Below are 23,723 nucleotides of genomic sequence, written 5' to 3' on the forward strand. Positions count from 1 at the left end.
CTCTATGTTCATTATAGTGTTATTTGCAATGGCCAAGATCTGGAAGCAGCTCAAGTCTCCACCAGTAGATGTGTGGATAAAACAACTATGGGATACTGACACAATGGAATACCATTCATCCATAAAAAAGAAGAAAATTTACCCTTTGCGATCGTACAGATAGATCTGGAGAAAATCATGCTAAGTGAAATAAGCCACTCAGAGAAAGATAAATACCATATGATTTCACTCATATGTGGAATCCAATGAACAAAGTGAACTAACAAGGAAAATGGGGACAGACTCACAGATAGAGAGCAGGATGACAGATACTGGGGTTGGGGGGGTGAGGGAGTGGAGGGATGGAGCGAAAAGGAAAAAGGACTCATGGACATGGACAACAGTGCAGTCATTGCTGGGGGGAGGGGAGTATAAGAGGACTAAATGATAATGGAAAAAAATATAATAAAGATTAAATGTAAAAAAATAGAAAAAAGAAATGCTTATAAATTTATCAAAATACTGCATTTGCAAGGCCACTTAACACAACAAGTGACTGCTGAGAGTAATTTAAGATAACATAAATAAATGCAAAGATATGTTCATAGACTGGAAGATTCAATATTAAAATATCAATTCTCCCCAAGTTTACCTATAGATTCAAAGTAATCCCAATAGAAATTCCCGTGGGTGTTTTATGAAATTATGAGCTGATTCTAAAATTTATATGGAAATGCAAAGGTCCTAGCATAGCTAAAACAATTTTGAAAAAGTAAAATAAAACTCAAGAACTTACAAAACTGGTTTCCTGACTGGTCCGAAATCACCAGTAATCAAGGTTTAATATAAGGTTATATAGATCAACAAAACTGAAGACAAAGTCCAAAATTAGACCCTCACACATATATATGATCAATTGATTTGACAAAATTGCCAAGGAAATTCAATGATCAAAGGATAGTCTTCAGAAAAAAAAAAAGGTCTGATATCCACATGAAAAATAAAATAAGCCTTTACTCTTAGGTAATACCATCCAATAAAATTAACTTAAAATGAACCACAAATCTAAATACAAGATCTAAAAGTACAAAATTTCTAGAAGAAAACATAAGAGAAAATGATTACTATAAAAGCTTTAAAAACATCTCTTTGAATGACAGTGTTAAGAAAACATAAAACCAAGCCATAAAGTGGGAGACAACATATATTTGTCTCCTACTTTGTATGAATATGTATATTCAAAATACATGTATTTGATAAAGTACTTGATCCAGAATACATAAAGAACTCTTGCAACCCATTCATAAAGTAAATACCTAATTTTCAAAATGGCCAAAGAAACATTTCAGAGAAGATACAGAAATAGCCAGTAAGAATAGAAGATGACGTTCAATATCAGTAGTCATCAGGGAAATGCACATTACAACTATAATGAGACAGTATTAGATACCCATTAGGAAAAGTATTACAAATAATTACAATATAAAAGTTGACGAGGATGCAAAGAAAGTAGAAATCTTATATTGTTGTGGGCATGCAAAATGGTACAACCACTCTGGAAAATACTCTGGCAATCTCTTATAAACTTACACATATATTAAACATTAGACCTAGCCATTCTACTCCTAGGTATTTACCCAAGAAAAATATGAATTAAATGAAAACATTATCTACACAAAGATTTATGCACAAATGTTCACATTAGTATTATTCATAATAGTCTCAAACTGGAAACAAGTCAAACCCACTAACAGGTAAGTACATAAACAAATTGTGACACAGACACACACTGGAACGCTACTCAGCAATAAAACAAGAATGAACAACTTCAAAAAACTGCAACAACATGTATCAATTTCAAAACCACTAAGCTGAGCCAAAGAAGCCAGACAAAGACTATACACTACCCAACAAATTTTAAAAAGGTTATAATTCTATGATTCCATTTATACAAAATTATAGAATACATAAAACTAAAGTATAATGACAGAAGTGCATTAGTTGTTTTCTGCAGTCTGAGCTCAAGGAAGCAGGGGGAGGAGACAACGTAGGTTTCTGGGATAATGTGGATATTCTATATATACATACCTATATTTGGTAAAATCAATCTGCACACTTTAAATAAAATTGATTTAAAAATCCGTCTTAGCATATGATCAGTGAAATGGAGCAGAGAATGTTTAAAACAAGGTAGTTAATGTTACAGACTGGTTATAAATATTTATAAGAAGCTACAAACAATTTCAAATTAAGATAGGGTTGGGGAAGGCTTCTCATACCTTTGGTACTGTGAAGACAAATCATTTTGGAAAAACGATCTGGGTGAGTTTTTTAAAAATTTATTCTAACAGAAGGTTAAAATAATGATACATAGAACTGATTATGGTATATTTTTGAAAAATTCCCTCAAAAGAGGAGCTTTTGGGGGTGAGCAGTCACTGCATTTCCTTATTTCTTTTCTAATTATAAGAGGAAGACAATGCACCATAGAACTCAACCTGACTGATCTTTGATGGGGCTCCATAAAACACTTTCTAAAAAAATTAGCCAAAACCCACTTACTAGCTTCATTTTGCTTAACTTTACTCAAACCAGTCTTCACTGCACTTTCTGATCACAACTTGCGTTGTATACTTATGGTATAAACAATTCTGGTGTTTGAAATGCTAGATACAGAGTGGGCACAGACAGAAGTTTACGACCAGCAGTTCTAGTTACATTTTAGACTCAGGGTCATATTATGATAAGCTCAATTCAACTGAGATGCTTACGTTTAGAAACCACAGTCCCAAGAATTCAAGGCTAACAAATGATGCCCTCCTACCCCAAAAAAGTAATAGTATTTAATCTCAAATAATACCTTTTCACATAGCCTTAGCCACATATCATTTAACAGTAAAGCAGATTCTATTACGTTTCCGTTAGGGCTCCTAAGTTTTATTAAGAGTCCCAGATCTCCTAGTTACAGAAGAGTACACCTGCAAAATATGCTAGCAGCATAATATATTACTTATCTATATTTTGATTTAAATCTCCTAACAACTCTGTTGATATAACACTTGCATTACATATGAGTAAATGAAGTTCAGAATCATGACAGAGCTGTGATTCAAAACTGGATTATTTTGACTCCAACATCCACGTTCTTAAGTACGATGCTGTAATAACTCACAAGGAGAACTCAATCTCTCTGAGAGGTACTACATAAACTTGGAAGAAGAGTGACAGCACAATTTTTAAAACTCCATTTACCTTTAGGGGCCGCAGAGCGCCGCAAAATTTTGTCCACCAGCTGTTTTCAATGAATTCTAAGTGCCTCCCTCTCTTCTTAAGTGTTCGTAACCTTTCTTCAAGTTGTTTTAAGGTGCGTTTATCCCTTGCTGGCAAAGGTCGACCATCTTTGCTCTGCAAACAACAGAACAAAAATAAAAGTTTTTACCATTAAGTATAATAAAGTAACCCATCAGATTTAGCAGATCGAGCAATGAAAACTTTTTTATATAAGACGTAAATCCTTAGGCAAATTTAAAAATTTAAAATAACTGACAATTTTTTAAGGTTTTACTATTTTAATTATTTTAATTCAAATTGCAACTTTTTTTTTAACTTTTTCTTTATTGTTGTCTCCATTTCTCCCTCACCACCCCAGCCATTCCCACCTCCCACCCTCGATCCTAGTCCCCTTTGATTTTGTCCATGTGTCCTTTATACATGTTTCTGAAAACCTGTCCCCATTTTCCCCTCATTATCCCCTCCCATCTCCCCATTGGTTACTGTCAGTTTGCTCTTAATTTCACTGTCTCTGGAGAACATTATGTTAAGTGAAATAAGCCAGGCTGTGAAAGACAAATACCATATGATCTCACCTATAAGTGGAACCTACTCAATAAAACAAACGAGTAAGCAAAAATATAGTGAAATTAATAACTGACAATTTTGAAGTGACAATACACATATCTGAACCAAGATCAGCTTCAAAATGTGGGTGTTGTATGTACATTTAATACTAAACTTCCTTTTGATCCCTGTTTTCCAAATATGTGATATAAAGTTATGTGGAGACAGACATACTTTTAAAAACATCTTTTTTACGGAATATTTCATGTAGTGCATTCAATTCTTGCTTGCCTCCAAACTTTTTCTCTCCCTTAACTTAACATGTGTGGCCCCTTCTCTTTCCCTGGTCAAGTGACTGTATCATAGTACACCTAAACCAATGCTTCTCAGCCCCTTACTCCAACTCCAGCAGAGAGATGTAATACTTGTATGTGGTATGCAGAAGTTGTTATAATTGATAAAAACTAGCATTTCCTTGTTCTCCAAGTACATTTGCAAATGAGTCATGTTTTCTTTGGTCAACCTAAGCTACTTCCCATCTAGTTCTCTATGATGCTTATTGTAACCACGAGCCTACCTTCCTCATAGTCTCTCTCAGATAACACTTTTCACTCAACTCCCCTGCCCCTAAGTCTCTTCAACTGGATATAATAATAACAATAATAAGGCAACTGCCATATATAAAAAAAGTGAAATGTAAATTGTTTGTTTTATTGGCAGGGACAAAAAATATTTACATCAGATTGCATTTTCAAAATGTAAAGAGATTAGATATGAGAATATCCCTATTAAGGTTAAATAGGTTCTCAGCAGATACACAACATATTGCTACCCAGCATATCCTAATGCAGCCCTGAGTTAAAATCATAGATATGATGAAGACAATACCCAAATACCCTTTAATAAGGAGGTTTACACAGTTACAATGATCTCCTGACATTGCAGCCCCGCCATGCTCCTCTGGAACTGGCCGTGCTCTTCCATGTCTTATCTTACTGCTTTACGAGCTTTACCATGCACAACAATCGCGGACAAATTTGTTAAACACAGATTTCTGAACTTCATCCCCAAGAATATATGATTTAGTAGGTCTTGGGTAGGGCCTAAATTTTCATTTCTACCAAATTCCCAGGAGATGCCACTGCTACTGGCCCAAAGACCATACTTTGCACATTCTGGACTGTATTTAATCTTCACTCCTTTAAGTCAAGTACATTAGATAGTATCAAATACTATCCCCCAAAAGGAACCTTTCAGAAAGGCAGTTTCTGAAGGACACAGGTATAAAATAAAAACTCCCTTCTAGACGACAGATCCAGGTAATAATACTTCAGTGGTGTGGTATGAAAAGGGGTCAGTACTTTAGATCTCAACCATAACCTCCCTCCTATTATCAAAAAAATACCAACAATAAGGTACTTTTATTTCACTGATGGCTTTCAATATGTCAGGAAGAAAAATTAGTAAACTGACTTAAAGGTCCAATACAAGCAAACTCAAGTCATTTGCCCACTTAATGAATGCTTCAGTGGAGTGAAAGATGGATGCCCAGTCTGCTTTGGCAACTGACCAAAACAAATATAAGAACAATTTTGGTCAGAGAAACAAACACTAGTACAGAAACCCAGCAGTTAACCAACTATCTAATTTGAAAAGACAAAAAAAAGTGGTTGTAAAGTATATAAATACATACCATTTATTTAAACAAATAGTAAAGATTCCCTTTAATACTATCCCCAATTACCACTTCCCTTCCCTGTGGTTATTACAGTGAAGCATGCTGATCAGTATCCTCCTAAACATTGCCTATGTACTTATATGCATGCATATACAAAGTACACTTATAGTTTTGTTGTAAACAGTAGCTAACAGCCCTGGCTGGTGTGGTTCAGTGGACTGAGTGCTAGCCTGCAAACCAAGGGGTTGCCCATTCGATTCCCAGTCAGGGCACATGCCTGGGATGTGGGCCAGGCTCCTGATGGAGGGGCACATGAGAGGCAACCACACATTGATGTTTCTCTTCCTCTCTTTCTCCCTCTCCTTTCCTCTCTCTAAAAATAAGTAAAATCTTAAACAAACAAACAACAAAAAAACAATAGCTAACATTTCTTGAGCGTGATTCTTATGCCTAAAACTGATTTGTGACATTTATTCTCCTTGAATTTTCAGAATAAAAGTTTGGGGTGGGTAAAAGTATTATAAAGATGATATAAGGAAAATAAGGCTCACGGAATTATATGCATAATCTGGGCCAGAAAGTGAACTGAGATACCCTGGTTTTATAAGACATGTTCTTCAAGCTATATAAATCCACCTCATTCCTTTTCATCACTGCACAGCATATTATACCATGGTATCTTAATTTAACAAAATACCTACTTACTTCCAGCCAAGATGGAGGCGTAGGTAGACACACTGTGCCTCCTCACAAAACCAAAAGAAGGACAACAACTATTTAAAAACAAAAAACCCAGAACTGATAGAAAATCGAAATGTTTGGAAGTCTGACAACCAAGAAGATAAAGAAGGAACATTCTTCCAGACCGATAGGAGGAGCGGAGACGGGCAGCTGGGGTGGACGGGCAGCTGGGGTGGACGGGACTCCCGGCAAGCAGCAGCTGGTGGACCCAGCAAGATGGCAGATTGTGGAGCGGGGCAGGCCAGGCTGCAGCTAGCAGACCCCACAGCCCACATTCACGCATAGATAAACCGGGAGGAACAGTGGGTGAGCGAAGCAGACCACGCAAGACAGGGCTCCAGCATGGGAAATAAAGCCTCAAACCTCTGAGTGAAACACCTGTGGGGGTTGAGGCAGCAGCAGGAGAAACTCCCAGTCTCACAGGAGAGGTCGCTGGAGAGACCCACAGGGGCCTAGAGCATGCACAGGCCCACCCACTCGGGAATCAGCACCAGAGGGCCCAATTTGCTTGTGGTAGTGGGGAAAGTAACTGAAATCCGGGAGAGAGCAGAGCAAGTGCCATTGCTCCCTCTCGACCCATCTCCCACATACAACATCAGAGCGCAGCAACCAGTGTTACCCTGCCCTGGTGAACACTAAGGCTCCGCCCCCTTACCTAACAGGCATGCCAACATACAAAAAAATGGCCCAAATGAAAGAAAAGATCAAAGCTCCTGAAAAAATACAACTAAGCAATGAAGAGATAGCCAACCTAACAGATGCAGAGTTCAAAACACTGGTAATCAGGAAGCTCACAGAATTGGTTGAATTTGGTCACAAATTAGATGAGAAAATTAGGCTATGCTAAGTGGAATAAAGGAAAATGTACAGGGAACCAATAGTGATGGGAAGGATACTGGGATTCAAATCAACAGTGAGGACCAGAAGAAAGAAAGAAAGAAACATTCAACCAGAAAAGAATGAAGAAACAAGAATTCAAAAAAATGAGGAGAGGCTTAGGAACTTCCAGGACATCTTTAAATGTTCCAACATCCAAATCATAGGGGTGCCAGAAGGAGAAGAGGAAGAGCAACAAATTGAAAACTTATTCGAACAAATAATGAAAGAGAACTTCCCTAATCTGGCAAAGGAAATAGACTTCCAGGAAGTCCAGGAAGCCCGGAGAGTCCCAAAGAAGTTGGACTCAATGAGGAACACACCAAGGCACATCATAATTACATTACCCAAGATTAAAGGTAAAGAGAGAATCTCAGAAGCAGCAAAAGAAAAGGAGACAGTTACCTACAAAGGAGTTCCCATAAGACTGTCAGCTTATTTCTCAAAAGAGACCTTAAGGCAAGAAGGGGCTGGAAAGAAGTATTCCAAGTCATGAAAGGCAAGGACCTACATCCAAGATTACTCTATCCAGCAAAGCTTTCATTTAGAATGGAAGGGCAGATAAAGTGCTTCTCAGATAAGGTCAAGTTAAAGGAGTTCATCATCACCAAGCCCTCATATGAAATGTTAAAGGGATTTATCTAAGAAAAAGAAGATAAAAAATATGAACAGTAAAATGACAGCAAACTCACAGTTATTAACAACCACACCTAAAACAAAAACAAAAGCAAACTAGAACAGCAACAGAACCACAGAAATGGAGATCACATGGAGGGTTATCAACAGGGGAGTGGGAGGGGGAGAGGGGGAAAAGGTACAGAGAATAAGTAGCATAAATGGTAGGTACAAAATAGACAGGGGGAGGGTAAGAATAGTATAGGAAATGTAGAAGCCAAAGAACTTATATGTGTGACCCATGGACATGAGCTAAAGGGGGGGAATGTGGGTGGGAGGAGGTGTGCAGGGTGGAGGGGCATGAAGGGGGGAAAGTGGGACAATTGTAATAGCATAATCAATAAAATATATTTAAAAATAAAAAATACCTAATTTTTGAACATTTAGGTTGTTTTCTTTTGGAGGGGAGGGACATTAGTAATGTGCACGAATATCCTTATTCACATGGGTCCAAGTATACGCATACAATCCAGCAGGATTGATTTCTACATGAACTGTTGGATTAAATCGTAGTTATTAACAGGTATGCGTTAGTGTGGATAAGCAATGTCACAACAGTCAAGTTTTTTAAAAGTTTAATATTTTATATTCTCACAGTATACCATTCCCAAATTCTCATTAACACCTGATAAAGGTATACATTGAAGATTTCTAAAGGATAAAGTAAATGTACTGAGTTATTCTATTCAGCACATCTCTGATTACAAGGATGACCAATATCCTGATTTTAGCACAGAAATTCCCATGTTCTGGTAAACTGCTCAGGTCCTAATACTATATTGAATAAAAGTAGCAAGAAAAAGCTTCCAGTTTTTCACCACTGAGTATGGTGTTAGTTGTAGGCTTGTCATATATGGCCTGTATTATGTTGAGGTACTTTCCTTCTATACCCATTTTATTAAAGTTTTTATCACAAATGGATGTTGAATCTTATCGAATCCTTTCTCTGCATCTATGGAAACGAGATTTTATTTCTCACTTGGTTAATGTGGTATATCACGTTGATTGACTTGCCGCTCTTGAGTTATCCTTGCACATCTAAAATAAATCCCTGTTGACCATGGTGTGTGATCTTTTAAATATACTGCTGTATTTGGTTTGCTAATATTTTGCTGAGGATTTCTGCATCAATTTTCAGCAGAGATACTGGCCGATAATTTTATTTTTTTCTGTTGTGCTTGTCTGGTTTTGGTGCACGGTAATGTTGGCTTCATAAAATGAATTAGGAAGTATATATATCTTCTTCGATTTTTAGGAAAACTGAGTAAAACAGATATTAAATCTTTGAATGTTTGGTAGAATTAACCCTGTTAATTCTACTGTTTTGGTAGAATTAAGCCATCTAACACTGGACTTTTTTTTTGAAAGGGAGAGGCAATTTTTTAATACTGTTTCAATTTCCTTACTAACGATCAGTCTATTTAGAATTTCTATTTCTTAATGACTCAGTCTAGGAAAGTAGTACTTTTCTAAGAATTTATCCATTTCTTCTCGGTTGTCCAATTTAATGCTATATAGCCTTTCAAACTATTGTCTTATGGTCATTTGTATTTCTATGGTATCCATTTTAACTTCTCTTTCATTTCCGAGTTTATTTAGAGTCTTCTTTTTTTCTTAGTGAGTCTATGTAGAGGTTTGCCAATTTTGCCTATCTTTTTAAAAAACCATCTCTTAATTTCATTGCTTTTTTTAAGCCTTTCTAAAATTTATTTTCTATCGAGTTTATTGGGGTGACATTAATTAATAAAGTTATAAGGGTTTCAGGTATACAATTCTACAATACATTAGCTGTATATTGTATTGTGTGTTCACCACCCGAAGTCAAGTCTCCTTCCATCACCACTTATAACTCCCTATGCCCTCTTCTACCTCCTCCTATCCTCCATTCCCTCTTGCAATCACCATACTGTTGTCTGTGTCTATGACTATTTGTGCGGTTTTTTTTCCTTTGCCTTGCTTTTCTGCTCTTATTTTTATAATTTCCTTTCTTCTACTTACTTTGGGCTTCATTTGTTCCTCTTTTTGTAGTTTCTTAAGGTCTAAAGTTTGAGGATTTTCTTGTTTCTTGAGATAGGGCTATTTGCTATAAATTCCCCTTTCAGTTCTGTTTTTGTTGTATCCCCAAGGTTTTGGTATGTCATATTTTCATTTGTCTCCATGTTTTATTTCTTCTTTGATCCAATAATGTTTAATCTCCATATATCTGTGATTTTCCTAGCTTTCTTCTTGTAGTTGATTTAGAGTTTCATATGGTAGTGATCCAAAAAGATAACTGAAACTTGTTTTATGTCTCAACATAAACCCTTGAGAGTGTTCCATCTGCCATAAGAAGAATGTGTATTCTGTTGGTTTTGGGTGGAATGTCCTGTACATATCTAATAAGTCCCTATGATCTAATGTGTCATTTAAGGCCTATGTTTCCTTGTTAACCTTTTATCTATATGATCAATTAATTAGTGTAAGCAGGATGTTAAAGTCTCCTACTGTTATTGTGTGGCTGTCAATTTCTCCATTTAGGTCCATTAATAATTGTTTTATATATTTTGGTGCTCCTAAGTTGGGTGCAATATTAATGAATGTTAGGTCTTCTTGATGATTTGTCCCACTGACTCTTACATACTGTCCATCTGTGTCTCTTGGTACCTTTTTTGGCTTTAAGTCTACTTTGTCTGAATAAGTATAACAACACATGCTTTCCTTTGGATAGCATTTGCTTTAAGTATCGTCTTCTACCTCTTTGCTTTGAGCCTATGTTTGTCTTTGGAGCTGAGATGTGACTCCTGATGGCAGCAAATAGGTGGGTCTTGTTTTGTAATCCATGTAGCTACTTCGTCACTTTTGATTGGTGATATCAATCCGTTTACTTTTACAGTAATTAGTGATATATAAGGACTTACTACCAATATATTATCTTTTGTTTTCTGATTGCTCTATATCTCCATTGTTGCCTTTCATTTGTTTCTCTATTTTAGTTTAGTGGTTTTCTATAATGATTTTCTCTGCCTCCTCTTTTTTTATGTTTTGTCTTGTGATCTAGATTTTTGTTTTGTGGTTACCTTGAAATGTATATAAAACATCACACAGATAAAATAGTCCTTTTTATTCTGGTAGCATCTTATCTTCATTTATGTATACAAACTCCATCCTCTTCCTCCTCCCCTTATGTTTCTGTTGTCGCAAATTCTTTTTATGTTGTGTCTGTTACCAAATTGAAGTAGCTATAATTACTTTTAATGCTTCCCCCCCCTTTAATCTTTATGCTATAACTGTTTAAAACCTTATTCTGTAACAGAGGTGCAATTTCCTGATTCTATGTTTAATGCCTTACTCAAAGATTTGTGTACTTTTTACTCTTTCATTTCCAGCAGAAGAGTTCCTTTAAATATTTCTTGGAAGGCAGGTTGTACGGTGGCGAACTCCCTCATCTTTTGTTTGTCTGGGAAAGCCTCTATTTCTCTTTCATATCTGAAGGACAGCTTTGCTGGATAGATTATTCTTGGCTGGCAACTTTTCTCTTTCAATATTTTGAATATGTCCTTCCACTCTCTTCTGGCCTATAGTATTTCTGCTGAGATATGTAATGGTAGCTGAATTAATTTCCTTTGTAGGTCTTTGCCTTTTTCTCCTGGCTGCCTTTAGAATTCTTTTTTTTTTTTTTTAATCATTGACTTTTGGCAGTTTTAGTATAATGGTGTCTTGAAGAAGTTTTCTTTCCATTCAGATAATCAGGTATTCTATTAGCTTCTTGTACTTATTTAAGTTCAAGTCCAGTTCCTTCCCCAGGTTTGGGAATTTCTCACCTATTTTTTTCTTTAAATTGGCTCTCTGTCCCCTTCTCCCTCACTTCTCCTGCTGGGATACCATTATCTTTATGTTGCCCTTTCTAATGGAGTTGAATAGTGCTTGTAGACTTGTTTTATTTATTTATTTATTTGTTTGTTTTTTATTTATTTAAATTCTCTCTCCTCTTTTACCTGAATATTTTTATTTCTATCTTGTAGCTAGTTAATTCTCTCTTCCATATTTTCTGCTTTATTTCCAAGGCTTTCTAATGTATTCTTCATCTCATTTATTCAGTTCTTCAGCTCCAGAATTTCTGTTTGGTTCTTTTTTTGTTAAAGTACTTCTGTTCATTAATTTTACTCCTGAGCTCATTTAACTGCCTGACTTTTCACTGGTTTTCTCCATGATAGCTATTTTCTCAATCATTTAGATAACAATCTTCTGTGACTTTCACTTTGGTTTCTAGAGAACTGTCATTTTCTTTTTGTGATACCAGGTGACCATGATTATTCATGGTGCTTGATGGAGTGTTCCCCTGTCAGTGCAGGTGAGCTTCACTTACTTTAACAATTCCACAGATAGGTTATTTAGAGGCTTTTCTTTTGTCTTCTGGTAGGTGGCTATACAGCACAAAGTTTTGATTTCCCTTACCTGAGCTAGCTCTAGTTATATCTGAGAGCCAGCAATTTCCACCTTCCACTGCATCTGCCAGAGGTGTTACGGGTACACTCTACACTGCTGTTTGTGCCTCCGGGGTCACTGGTACCTTGATGCTGCCAGTGTCACTGCAATCATGGGTTTTGCTTATAATCATGAGCATCACCAATGGAATCACCAGGGTGGCATGTGTCCCTGCTGTTCCAGTCTGGGTCTTGGGAACTGCCACCATGGTGAGGGGATAAGGTGGACCTGGAGAGCCAGGGTTGCAAGCCCTACCACACTGCTGCCCAGTTCCCTGAGGCTGCAGGCACCACTGTGGCCAAGAGGCTGAAGTCCTGTGTATTGCATCCTCTGCTGCTACCACGCTCTCTGGTGCTTCCAGCACTGCCACAGCATAGTAAGAGAGCCAAAGTCACGAGTGCTAATGCAGCTTCTGCCTTTCTCTTTCTTCTCAGGGTCTGGGGTATGGGGCCAGAGCTGCGGGCTCAGCTGCCATGGCTGGGGACCCAAGGTCATAAGCACAATCCCTGCCATTTTCCTGGTTCTATCTCCCCTATACATTCAATCCACCCACTTTCAGATGTACAGATATGTGGATCTCTTAGACATTCTAGTGTGTTGAGAAAAGGAATTTATGTTGAGTTTTAGATGTCCTACTAGTTGTAGATTGGACGGAAGAGACAAAGCGGGCATCTTACTCTACCGTGATACGATATCATAATTTTCTTTTTCATGTGCTCTTATTATTTGGTTTCTGTATCACGATTATGCTATTTAGTAGGATTATTTAGAACACTTTTCATTTTCCTTATGGTGCATAAAGATTTATCTGGTACTTGAAGGTGATGAAGGAAAAACCTTTTATTGTATATTTAGGAGTACATTTAATTGGCAAATGGTCAGATGTAATTCTATTTTGGTCAGTTAGTAATTTTTATTTTACTATTTTTATATTTTTATTGTATTTTTTTCATTACCATTTATTCCCCTTATGCTCTCTTCCACCTCTACCCACACCCCTCTCCCTGCAGATATAATCTTTAGCTTATTCAACTAGTACATAAAACTTGAACTGACAATAAAATCTGATGTTACACATGAAATCAGCATACTTGAGAATTAGCAAAATTTTGGTTATATGTACGCAGAACTTTTGCTTTTTAGTTGTCAGAACACTTAGGAATCCTCAAACTGACAGTATCTTATATTTCACAGAAGATAAATTTTTTAAAATATGGGCATGGTCTTGAAGTATATGTTGCAAAACAATTCAAACAATGTCAAAAACATGTGTTTCCCAATGTCTAAGTCACATCAGAAAGGAGATCAAAGTAATTCTATGCTTACCAATTACAATAAAATACCAACTCACTTTTGATTTAATTGTTTGAATGTGTTGTTCCACTTCTTCAATGTCTTCAGTGTTTTCTAAACGTTCGTAAGCAGCACTTCTAGTGCCTTTTATCAGATTTAAAGGTAATGCCGACATGCCATAGGCCTAAAAAAAAAAAAAATTACAATATGATTTAGTAATATTATTTTAAATATACTACACACAATTTTCACATAAAATGTCATTAAAGTAATTAGAGGAAAAGTAAGCAATTGTAAAGGGGTACAGTCACTGAAGAGCATGGTATATGGGAGCATATCATGATTATACTGCTTCATTAATGCTCCTGTTTATTTCACACTTACAGAGTTATAGCTATAATAGTAACAATTCTCAGGATAGGTAATATTTATTCCTCAAAGGGCAAGTTGCAAAATTAATGTATATAATACTTTATCAAAGAGATAAATTATAAGTTCAGGCTAATCTGAGATAAAAAATAATATGAATTAGTAAAAACAATTTACAAAATTATTTTCTATGGGAAAAAGCAATTTCCTCCAAGCATATGTAGTAAATCCATAATAAAATGTATTTTAATAAAAGTGTTATTTGATTAGTATACCAATTATCTGTATACACAGCTGTATATATAACCTATTTACAAGTTCTAAATATTTATAATCTTTTTGCTAAATATTTTATATATTCCTACAAGTAATTTTTACTATTATTCAGCACAAAGAACAAACATATTTTATATTATCCAAATCTACATTAGCCAGTCCCAAATGATGAGTTTTTAAGGTACCAATTAAAAACAATAGCAACTGCCATGTGACCATTATTTAAATTATTGACCTTACATCTTTATAAGCAAAATTGACAACTATCACCTCCTGTTGCAGCAACAGGGTCTGGAGCAGATTCAACATTATGTATTTAAATATCTTCCATTTCCTCCGGAGCCCACAGCCAACTACTTTAGCCAGTCTCCCCTGCTGTAAGGTAGGGCCATGAGACTGAATTCAGGGCAATGAATGCAGGGAGAATTGATAAGTGATACTTCTGAGGCTTTACTCCTAACTCCAAAATGTCCTGGATGATCCTGCATATTTTCTCTAATGCTCTCTGCTACGTGGTTGTCAACTCCCAGGATTACTTCTAATACCTTTAGTGTTAATTTTAATAACTTTAATGTTCTTCACTGAGTCTCCTTTAAACATTGATTAAACCGCAAAGCATAAATTCTGATGTATAAGGATTTTGTTTTTTTTTTTAATTATGGGAGAATACAAACAAAGAACATGCCTATAAGGAAATCCTAGAAATGAACTTGTTCTATCAAGTAATATCTACTCTATAGCTTATTACATTTAGATAATTAACTAGCTGAAACTGTTCCCCAATCTGCAAATCCTTGTATTTGCTAAAGAAAAGCTACTTACGATTTCACATTTTAAATATTGTTAAAACATAAGTTGATGTTTTCCCAATTTTTATCATTAAAAAAAAAACGGGGAGAGTCAGGAAAAGGTTTTCTTTGCATTAGAAGAAAGTGTAATTTGGACAGATTGAAGTGATTTTCTTCTAATAAATTCAATTCTTGTCAAATGTATACTTTAATGACACTGCTCAAATATAAGAAGAAAAAATACAACCAGATTTAAATTTTATACTTTTAATATTAAATTTTATATCCTCAAAACATGAAAATGTGAAGAAAAAGCCTATGGGAACAAATGTATCCCATAGCTTCTTTTATCCTTCCTTACAGGATTTTCCTACCCTTATCATTTTGACTATTCTGCCTTTTGTAATAGTTATACCTCTTTTAAACATTTTTTAAAAAGTAACACAACACTTTAAGAGTCTAATGTATATGTAGTATTATACAATGATTATTACCAACTCTCCGTATCAGTTGAACACAAGCCCAGTACAATGTAGCTTTTCTATAAACAAATGCCAAGGCAAAAATATTTTGCTAAACCCAGGCCATAAGGCCTAGTGTATTTCCCTGTCCTCCCAATCACCTCCAAAACAGGCTTATTTACCCTCTTGCTTGTTATTCTGTGTTGGATGGACTTGGGCCTTGAAATATACTAACCTGAGTACTCAATACTATTATTTCCTTAACAATCTGTCACTCTAGGCAATATTCACAATGTGGCCTTTATCTTTTAAATCTCTTGTATTTGCTAATCTTTATTTAAAAACTTTTTCAATTATAGTTAACATGCAATACTATATTAGTTTCAGATATACAACACAGTAATTTACAGACATTTATGTAACTTACAAAGTGATCACACCTCAGTAAGCTATACCCATCTGACACCATACATAGTTATTAAAATATTATTGATTATACATCCTATGCTGTACCTTACATCCCTGTGACTGTTTTTATAGCTGGTGATTTATACATCTTAAACCCTCCCCCTTTTCACCAATCTCATCTGGCAATCATCAAAATACCCTCTGTATCTATGAGCTTGTTTCTGTTTTGTTTGTTTGTTTATACTGTTTTCTATATTCCACATATTAGTGAAATCATATGGTACTCGTCTTTCACTAACTTATTTCACTTGGCATAATACCCCCCAGATACATCAATGCTGTCTCAAATGGCAAATTTCATTCTTTGTCATGGCTGAGTAATGTTCTGTTCTATATCTGTGCCATATCTTGATGGACACTTAGGTTGTATCCATGTCTTGCTTATTATAAATAATGCTACAATCAACAGGAGTGCAAATGTCTTTTCAAATTAGTGTTTTGGATTCTTTGGATAAATACCAAAAATTGGGAGTACTGGGTCATATGGTAATTCTATTTTAAATTTTTTGAGGAGAACCCTGTACTGTTTCCATGGTGGCTACACCAGTCTGCATTCCCACCCAAAGTGCATGAGGGTTCCCTTTGCTCCACATCCTCCCCAGCACTTGTTTGCTGATTTATTGATGATAGCCATTCTGGCGGGTGTCAGCTGATACCTCATTGTACTTTTAATTTGCATTTATTCCCTGAAGATTAGTGACGTTGAACATTTTTTCATAAGTCTATTGGCCATTTCTATGTCCTCTTTAGAGAAGTGTCTATAAGATTGTTCGTGTGCGTGTTTGTGTGTTAAATTGTATGAGTTCCTTAAATATGTTGGATATTAACCCCTGATCAGATGCATCATTAGCAAATATCTTCTCCCATTCGGTATGTTGCCTTTTGGTTTTCTTATCGTTTCCTGCACCATGCAAAAACCCTTTAGTTTGATGTAGTCCCAATTCTTTACTTTTTCTTTTGTTTCTCATGTCTGAGTATCAAAGTGGCCCTTAGTTAGAGCCCACTGTCAAATGCAAAATAATCTAAGTTCTGTATACTGGTCTGCTGGTCTCACTTTCTACAAAGCCATTTGCTACACTGTTTCCAAACTGATCTCTCTGCAACACCCAAATCAGATTACGCCATTCCTCTAAATAACATCCTTTAAGATTCTCCAGGACTAATAAGGGTAGTCTTCAAAGTGCGCTGGGCAGGTGTATTTTGGGCCACTACAGAAGAGAGGAAGGCAGGTAGTGAGTGACACAGGGACCTGCTGCTCCTTTTCCAGAGCAAATCGACTTTGTTCATCCACATTTTTTACGTAACAGAATTTCATCTCAGATTGTTTGGAAAGTTATTTAGCATTGTTTCTCAGTGAAAGGTAAAATTATTGGTCTTGTGAATAGACCAATTATCTAACCCTGGCATACAAAGCCCTACCTACCAACCTTATGTCATGCTTCTGCAACTGTGTGCTGTTCTTAAAACACACCAATTTTACACAACTTCAGGCTTTATCCAGCATCCATATTTTAGTATTGTACATGCAGTGCCCTCAGCTAAAATGCCTATCTTCTCACCTTATTTCATTAGCAAACTTCAAAGTCCTTCAGGCTCAGCTTAATTACACCACATCTGGAAGCCTTCCTTGACTTGTATATGTGCCTTGTTTACAACTCAATTATAATATACAACATCGTACTTCAACATTATTGGTCTGTGTAATTGTTTTATCACTAGATCTACCAAACCTGGCCAAACAGAATCACTTGGAAAGGTTTTTAAAGTACAGATTCCTCAGTCACACTAGTAACGACTACAGTAGACAATTTGGTATGTAAGGACTAGGTCTCAATTCTTTTTTCTCCAACCTTCATTCCAAGAACAAACATTTATTAAATTAAAAAATAATTTCTCTCAGAAGATAACATTTAACCAAAAATCATTAAAAAAAGAGTTCTTTATTCATATGAACCTGTTTCCTTATATGAAATTTATGTATCAGAAAGCTGAACTGGGGACTTCTGGCCAAGATGCAGGCATAGGTAGACACACTTTGCCTCCTTGAACAACCTAAAGGAGGACAACAACAAATTTAAAAACAAAAAATAACCAGAATTGCCAGAAAATAGAACTGTGTAGAAGTCCAAACCAAGGAGCTAAAGAAGAAACATTCATTCAGACCAGTAGGAGTGGTGGAGATGGGCAGCTGGGGTGGAGAGGATGAACGGGAAGGCAGCGACTGGAGGACCAGTCAGGCGAGGCGGCAGCTGGCAGACTGGGAAGTCCCACATTTGCATGATGATATACCAGGAGGAACAACTGAGGAACAAGACAGACCGCACAACCCAGGGTTCCAGTGTGGGAAAAGAAAGCCTCAAAACACCCGGCTGAAAAAACCTGTGAGGGCAGCAGTGGGAGAAACTCTCAGCTTCATAGGAAAGTTCATTGGAGAGACCCACAGGGCCCTAGAATGTACACAAACCCACCCACCCGGGAACCAGCACCAGAAGGGCCCAATTTGCTTGTGGGTAGTATCGGAAGTGACTGAAAGCCAGCTGAGAGCTGAACAAGCAGCATTGTTCCCTCTTGGACCCCTCCCCCACATAACAGTACCACCATGCAGTGACGTGGGTTGCCCAGCCTGGCAAATACCTAAGGCTCCGCCCCTTACTACATAACAGCTGTGCTATGACAAAAAAAAATATGGCCCATATGAAAGAATAGATCAAAGCTCCAAAAATAGAACTAAGTGATAAAGAGATAGCCAACCTATCAGATACAGAGTTCAAAACACTGGTAATCAGGATGCTCACAGAAATGGTTGAGTATGGTCACAAAACAGAGGAAAAAGCGAAGGCTATGAAAAGTGAAATGAAAAAAAATGTACAGGGAACCAACAGTGAAGGGAAGGAAACTGGGACTCAAATCAATGATTTGGACCAGAAGGAAGAAATGAACATTCATCTGGAACAGAATGAAGAAACAAGAATTCAAAAAAACTAGGAGAGGATTAGGAAACTTCAGGACAACTTTAAGCACTCTAACATCCAAATCATAGGGGTGCCAGAAGAAAAAGAGGAAGAACAAGAACTTGAAAACTTATTTGAAAACATAAAGGACAACTTCCCCAATCTGGCAAAGGAAACAGACTCCCAAGAAGTCCAGGAAGCTCAGAGAGTCCCAAAGAAGTGGGACCCAAGGAAGCATACACCAAGGCACATCATCATTACATTACCCAAGATTGAAGAGGAGAGAATCTTAAAAGCAGCAAGAGAAAAGGAGACAGTTACCTACAAAGGAGTTCCCATTAGACTATCAGCTGATTTCTCAAAAGAAACCTTTCAGGCAAGAAGGGGCTAGAAAGAAGTATTCAAAAGTCCTGAAAGGCAAGGAAGGACCTACGTCCAAGATTACTCTATCCAGCAAAGTTTTCATTTAGAATGGAAGGGCAGAAAAAGTGCTTCCCAGATAAGGTAAAGTTAAAGGAGTTCATCATCAGCCAGCGCTTATTATATGAAATGTTAAAGGGACTTATCTAAGAAAAAGATGATCAAAACTATGAACAGTAAAATGACAATAAACTCAGCTATCAACAACTGAACCTAAAAAAAAAAAAAACTAAGAGAAGAACTAGAACAGGAACAGAATCACAGAAATGGATATCATATACAGGGTTATCAGCAGAGAGGGGGAGGGTGGAGGATGGGTGAAATGGTACAGGGAATAAGAAGCATAAATGGTAGGTACAAAATAAGGGGAGGTTAAGAATAGTACAGGAAATGGAGAAGTCAAAGAACTTGTATATACAACTTATGAACAGGAACTAAGGGGGACATGGATGCTGGTGGGAGAGGGAGTGCAGAGTGGAGAGGAATAAAGGGGAGAAAAGAGTGGGACAACTGTAATAGCATAATCAATAAAATATATTTTAAAAAAAGAAAGCTGAACTGAATTCCTAAATAGCTCAATGTAAATGACTTTATTTTTTTTAAGATTTTATTTATTTATTTTTAGAGAGAGGGGGAGGGAGAGAGGGAGAGAAAACATCAATGTGTGGTTGCCTCTCGTGCGCCCCCTACTGGGGACTGGCCTGTAACCCAGGCATGTGCCAGACTGGGAATCGAACCAGTGACCCTGTGGTTCACACGTTGGCACTCAATCCATGAGCCACACCAGCCAGGGCTCAATGTAAAATATTTTACAAAAGAAAAATATGTCCTTGGTAATACCTTGGGGTACCATGGGATCAGAATTCAGCATCTTTTTGTGAATTTTTAGTTGTCTGAAGAGAGTAAGTAAAAGAAAGTAGACATTGTTTTGGTTCCCTAGCTTTTAGCTTGTTTTTGGATTGCATATTTAAATTTCAGTAATTATCAGGAAACTTAACTATAATATTTAGATTATAATAAGCTTGATATTTTATACAAAACATTTCATCTTCATTGATACAACTTCAAGATCTTTAAACAATCTTTTAAATTTAACCACAGACTTCTTTGGGAAAAAAAATGTATGAAAAGACTATCCTATTCGGAAAAAAAACTTGTATTGCTTACTACTGCCCTCTAGTGAATTATTAGAAAATCAACAAGGCTAAAGAGATTATATTACTTAAAATGCTTTTAAGTTGCCCATAATTGCCTCCAATTTTATTTATTTCGACTTCCAAATATAAATCACTACCTGTATTTTAAAACCCAAAATATTTTGAAAGCATATATATATATAAACTACAAATATTTGTAATACCTTCTTACACTGACCAGTTTAAAACGGCACATTTTCCCTACATATCTCTCCTCTAGATTGACGGTTCCCATCTATAAGCCTTGGATTATTGCAAAGAATGAACACCAGGAAGTACCTTTAAACCCAATGTCTTATATATACTTATAACACCTGTGATTCAAGTACATGTATGTTAATATGACTAATGAAACAATTCATTTAACATGTACTCAGTAAGATTTCCCTTCCACATAATTCACTGATTCTAAGACATGTATTTTCTCACATTTAACCCAGTGAAATCTGAACGCATCTTAGAATCACTGGCTGGGCAGAAGTGATGACATGGTTGTCACTACCTGCACATTTACAAATTTCGTCATAGCTAGTTATAAAATAGTTACTTCCGTGGTTGAATTACATGCCTTCTTGGTAAAACTACTGCCACTTAAAATGAGTTTTAAGACAGTACTATGATTTGACATTGAAACAAAATGTTAATATGTAAGGAAAAATGAACAAAAGAGCAAATAATGAAGCAAATATTCACTGGAACAATGAGTATAATTCTGTTTCTCGCAAACCAACAGTCAAGAATTTTATGAGTTTAAGAAAGGAAGATACTCAAAATAGAAGCCATTTTGCTACTTAGGTAAATGCAAAAGGATAGTCTTTCACATGGCAAAATAAGAAACAACTACAAAACAACAATGAAAAGGCTTAAATTATACAATGGATATGTTAGCAGCTTCAAAGAAAATCTCAGACACAAGAGCAGAGCTCACAAGAAAAGCTGTGTCATCAATTCTCTGGATAGCATAAAAGATAATCTTGTATAATAAATACCTGAGTAACTAATTCAAAAAAGTGATTCAGAAGCTTCACATTCCAGATGTCAAGTTTAGGAATACATTTCCAATTTATTTCACTTATATTTTCCTTGTTTTGTATGCAGAAGAGTGATACAATTTTTAAAGTATTCATATAAGTCTAAAAAACTCACTAAATATAAAACAAAAATTATAAATAAAAAAAAGCATGGGCAGGGATCTTTTTAGTGGTACATAAAATACAGGTGCATCTTACAACCAGTGCCACAGACTCAGTGAAACACAGTATCACCTGGACGGCTGAGAAATTTGACTTTTAAAAGGCATTAGTGCCTTCAAAGATTATTGAGAACTACTGCTATTTTTATTTCTATTTTTGAATCCTTAATGTATCACTTTTTCTTTTAACCCACTGATTTACAGTTTATGTAAAATGTACATAAACCTACACAAATAGAATTCACAAATATCCTAAACTACAGGTTCAATTTTTTACTGATAAGTTTATATAATAAAAAGTTCAGTAGCCACTGCTTCTATAAGCACTTCCCCTGGCCCACATATTACCTTTCTTATGAAAATATCATTATTCAACATTTCCCCACTTGACTGCACAAAAAAATTAAATATCTACATCAATATCTGTGCTAAAGTTTCTTTTTTTTAATTTAAAAAGTAGAAGATTCTCTCTTTTGATTTAAACTGAAAATAATAGGAAGGCTAATATGTTTGACATAATTCTTCTAAAATCGAGTGGCCAACTATTTGGCTATTCCTTAAGACATGGTTCAGTGGATATAATCTTGGTAAAATTTAAATAATCAACTAGTTTATAAACTAAATAATACTTATCTAAGAAATTCATATTCAACTGGCATACATTACAAAAACATTTCTAGTTTCAATACTAACAGTTACAGATTCTATAACAGACGTGATTTTATCTTTAATAATTGTACTCGGGGTCAAAATATGATAAATTTTAACTTCCTACTTTGGGTACCTTCATTAAAATGAAACCTAATCTACTTCCCATGAATATGTACCCTGTTCCACATTCCACCATGAAAAGCTCAATTCTCAAGCTTTTATTGTATATAACAAGTTAGGAGACAATAATTAGTACTATTAACCACTTATCTCTAATAAAACCACTTACCTATAAACAGTTGATTTTCAACTAGTTTTAAGCACAGTTTACATATTTTTAGCCCATTTTTACAGATGGAGAAGCAAGGGTTCAGACATTAGATTTTTCATGAAGACACTCATGACTAGTGCTCAGCTATACACACCACGCTGCCCCCTTAACAGAGTCTCCTCCAGCCTAGCCTTCTTCCTCTCTGCACACTGGCCAGACTACAGGTTGGTAACAAAACATTCTTCCACTGAGTTTTAGGCATATCTTGTAGTGTTCTTTAAATAATGTTTATCTGTCTTTCCACATATACCCAAGTAACTACCATCCAACTCTGAATGCCTCTTTGACTTATCTTTTCCTAATAACCAGTTTCACTGATCACGACACAACTGCTGTTAGCATCTGCTTTATTTTACCAGCAAGAGGAAAGAGGTGGGAATGTAACTTTGAACCATATGGAAAGTGAATACTCAACAATTTGAGCTACGAGTGACTACTAAATGGCCAATAGATTCTAAGACTCAGTGAATTGTTTAATTAAATCTTTACAACCTTATCAAGTATTATTAAATACTATTCCCATTGTAGCAATGAGTAAATTTAGATGGTAAAGTAGTTCAAGGGACCCATGGACTTAAAAGGGATTGACATTTAAGCTTCTCCACTAAAAAGGATGTAAGTTTATTCCTTATTAAATGTGTAACTCCTAGGCAGTTTGATCTTGATATGCTGTTACATGCTATCTCCCTTGGTTTTAGGCCGTAAGTGGCACCTCCCTACCTGGTAACCTCATCCCCATCATAAGGTTTTCTGATTGCTTTATCAATGTCCTTCAGCCCAGCCCTCTGCATTCTACAACAGTAAAGCTCTTCTAGGGATACCTTAGCTAAGTATAATTATTTGGTTCAATTGATTGCTTAAATGATAATTTTCATAGTTTCAATATAAATTATGGTACTATTTTGAAATATACATATCTTTACAATGATATTGTTCCTACAAGATCTCTTCTAAAGATTTTTAATAATTTCACATTTTTCTCAATCCCACTTATCACCCACAGCTTATTTATTCAAAGCCGACACAGTAATACTGTTAAAATGTTAGTCAGAGCCTATTGCTTTCCTATTGAACACC

The 23,723-nt window shown here is 35.9% G+C and overlaps 1 protein-coding gene across 1 annotated transcript in view; it reads right to left on the minus strand.

Annotated features, from left to right (window-relative positions):
- LMBRD1 (LMBR1 domain containing 1) overlaps positions 1 to 23,723 on the minus strand; it is a 108,973-nt gene that overhangs the window by 34,812 nt on the left and 50,438 nt on the right. The window contains exons 8-9 of the mRNA XM_024576616.4: positions 13,602 to 13,727; positions 3,232 to 3,384 (exon numbers count right to left, since the gene is read on the minus strand). Coding sequence (XP_024432384.1) covers positions 3,232 to 3,384; positions 13,602 to 13,727 — 279 coding nt within the window. The remainder of the gene's footprint in view (positions 1 to 3,231; positions 3,385 to 13,601; positions 13,728 to 23,723) is intronic.

The sequence above is a fragment of the Desmodus rotundus genome, chromosome 11, assembly GCF_022682495.2.
Source record: "Desmodus rotundus isolate HL8 chromosome 11, HLdesRot8A.1, whole genome shotgun sequence".
NCBI classification, from domain to species: Eukaryota; Metazoa; Chordata; class Mammalia; order Chiroptera; family Phyllostomidae; genus Desmodus; species Desmodus rotundus.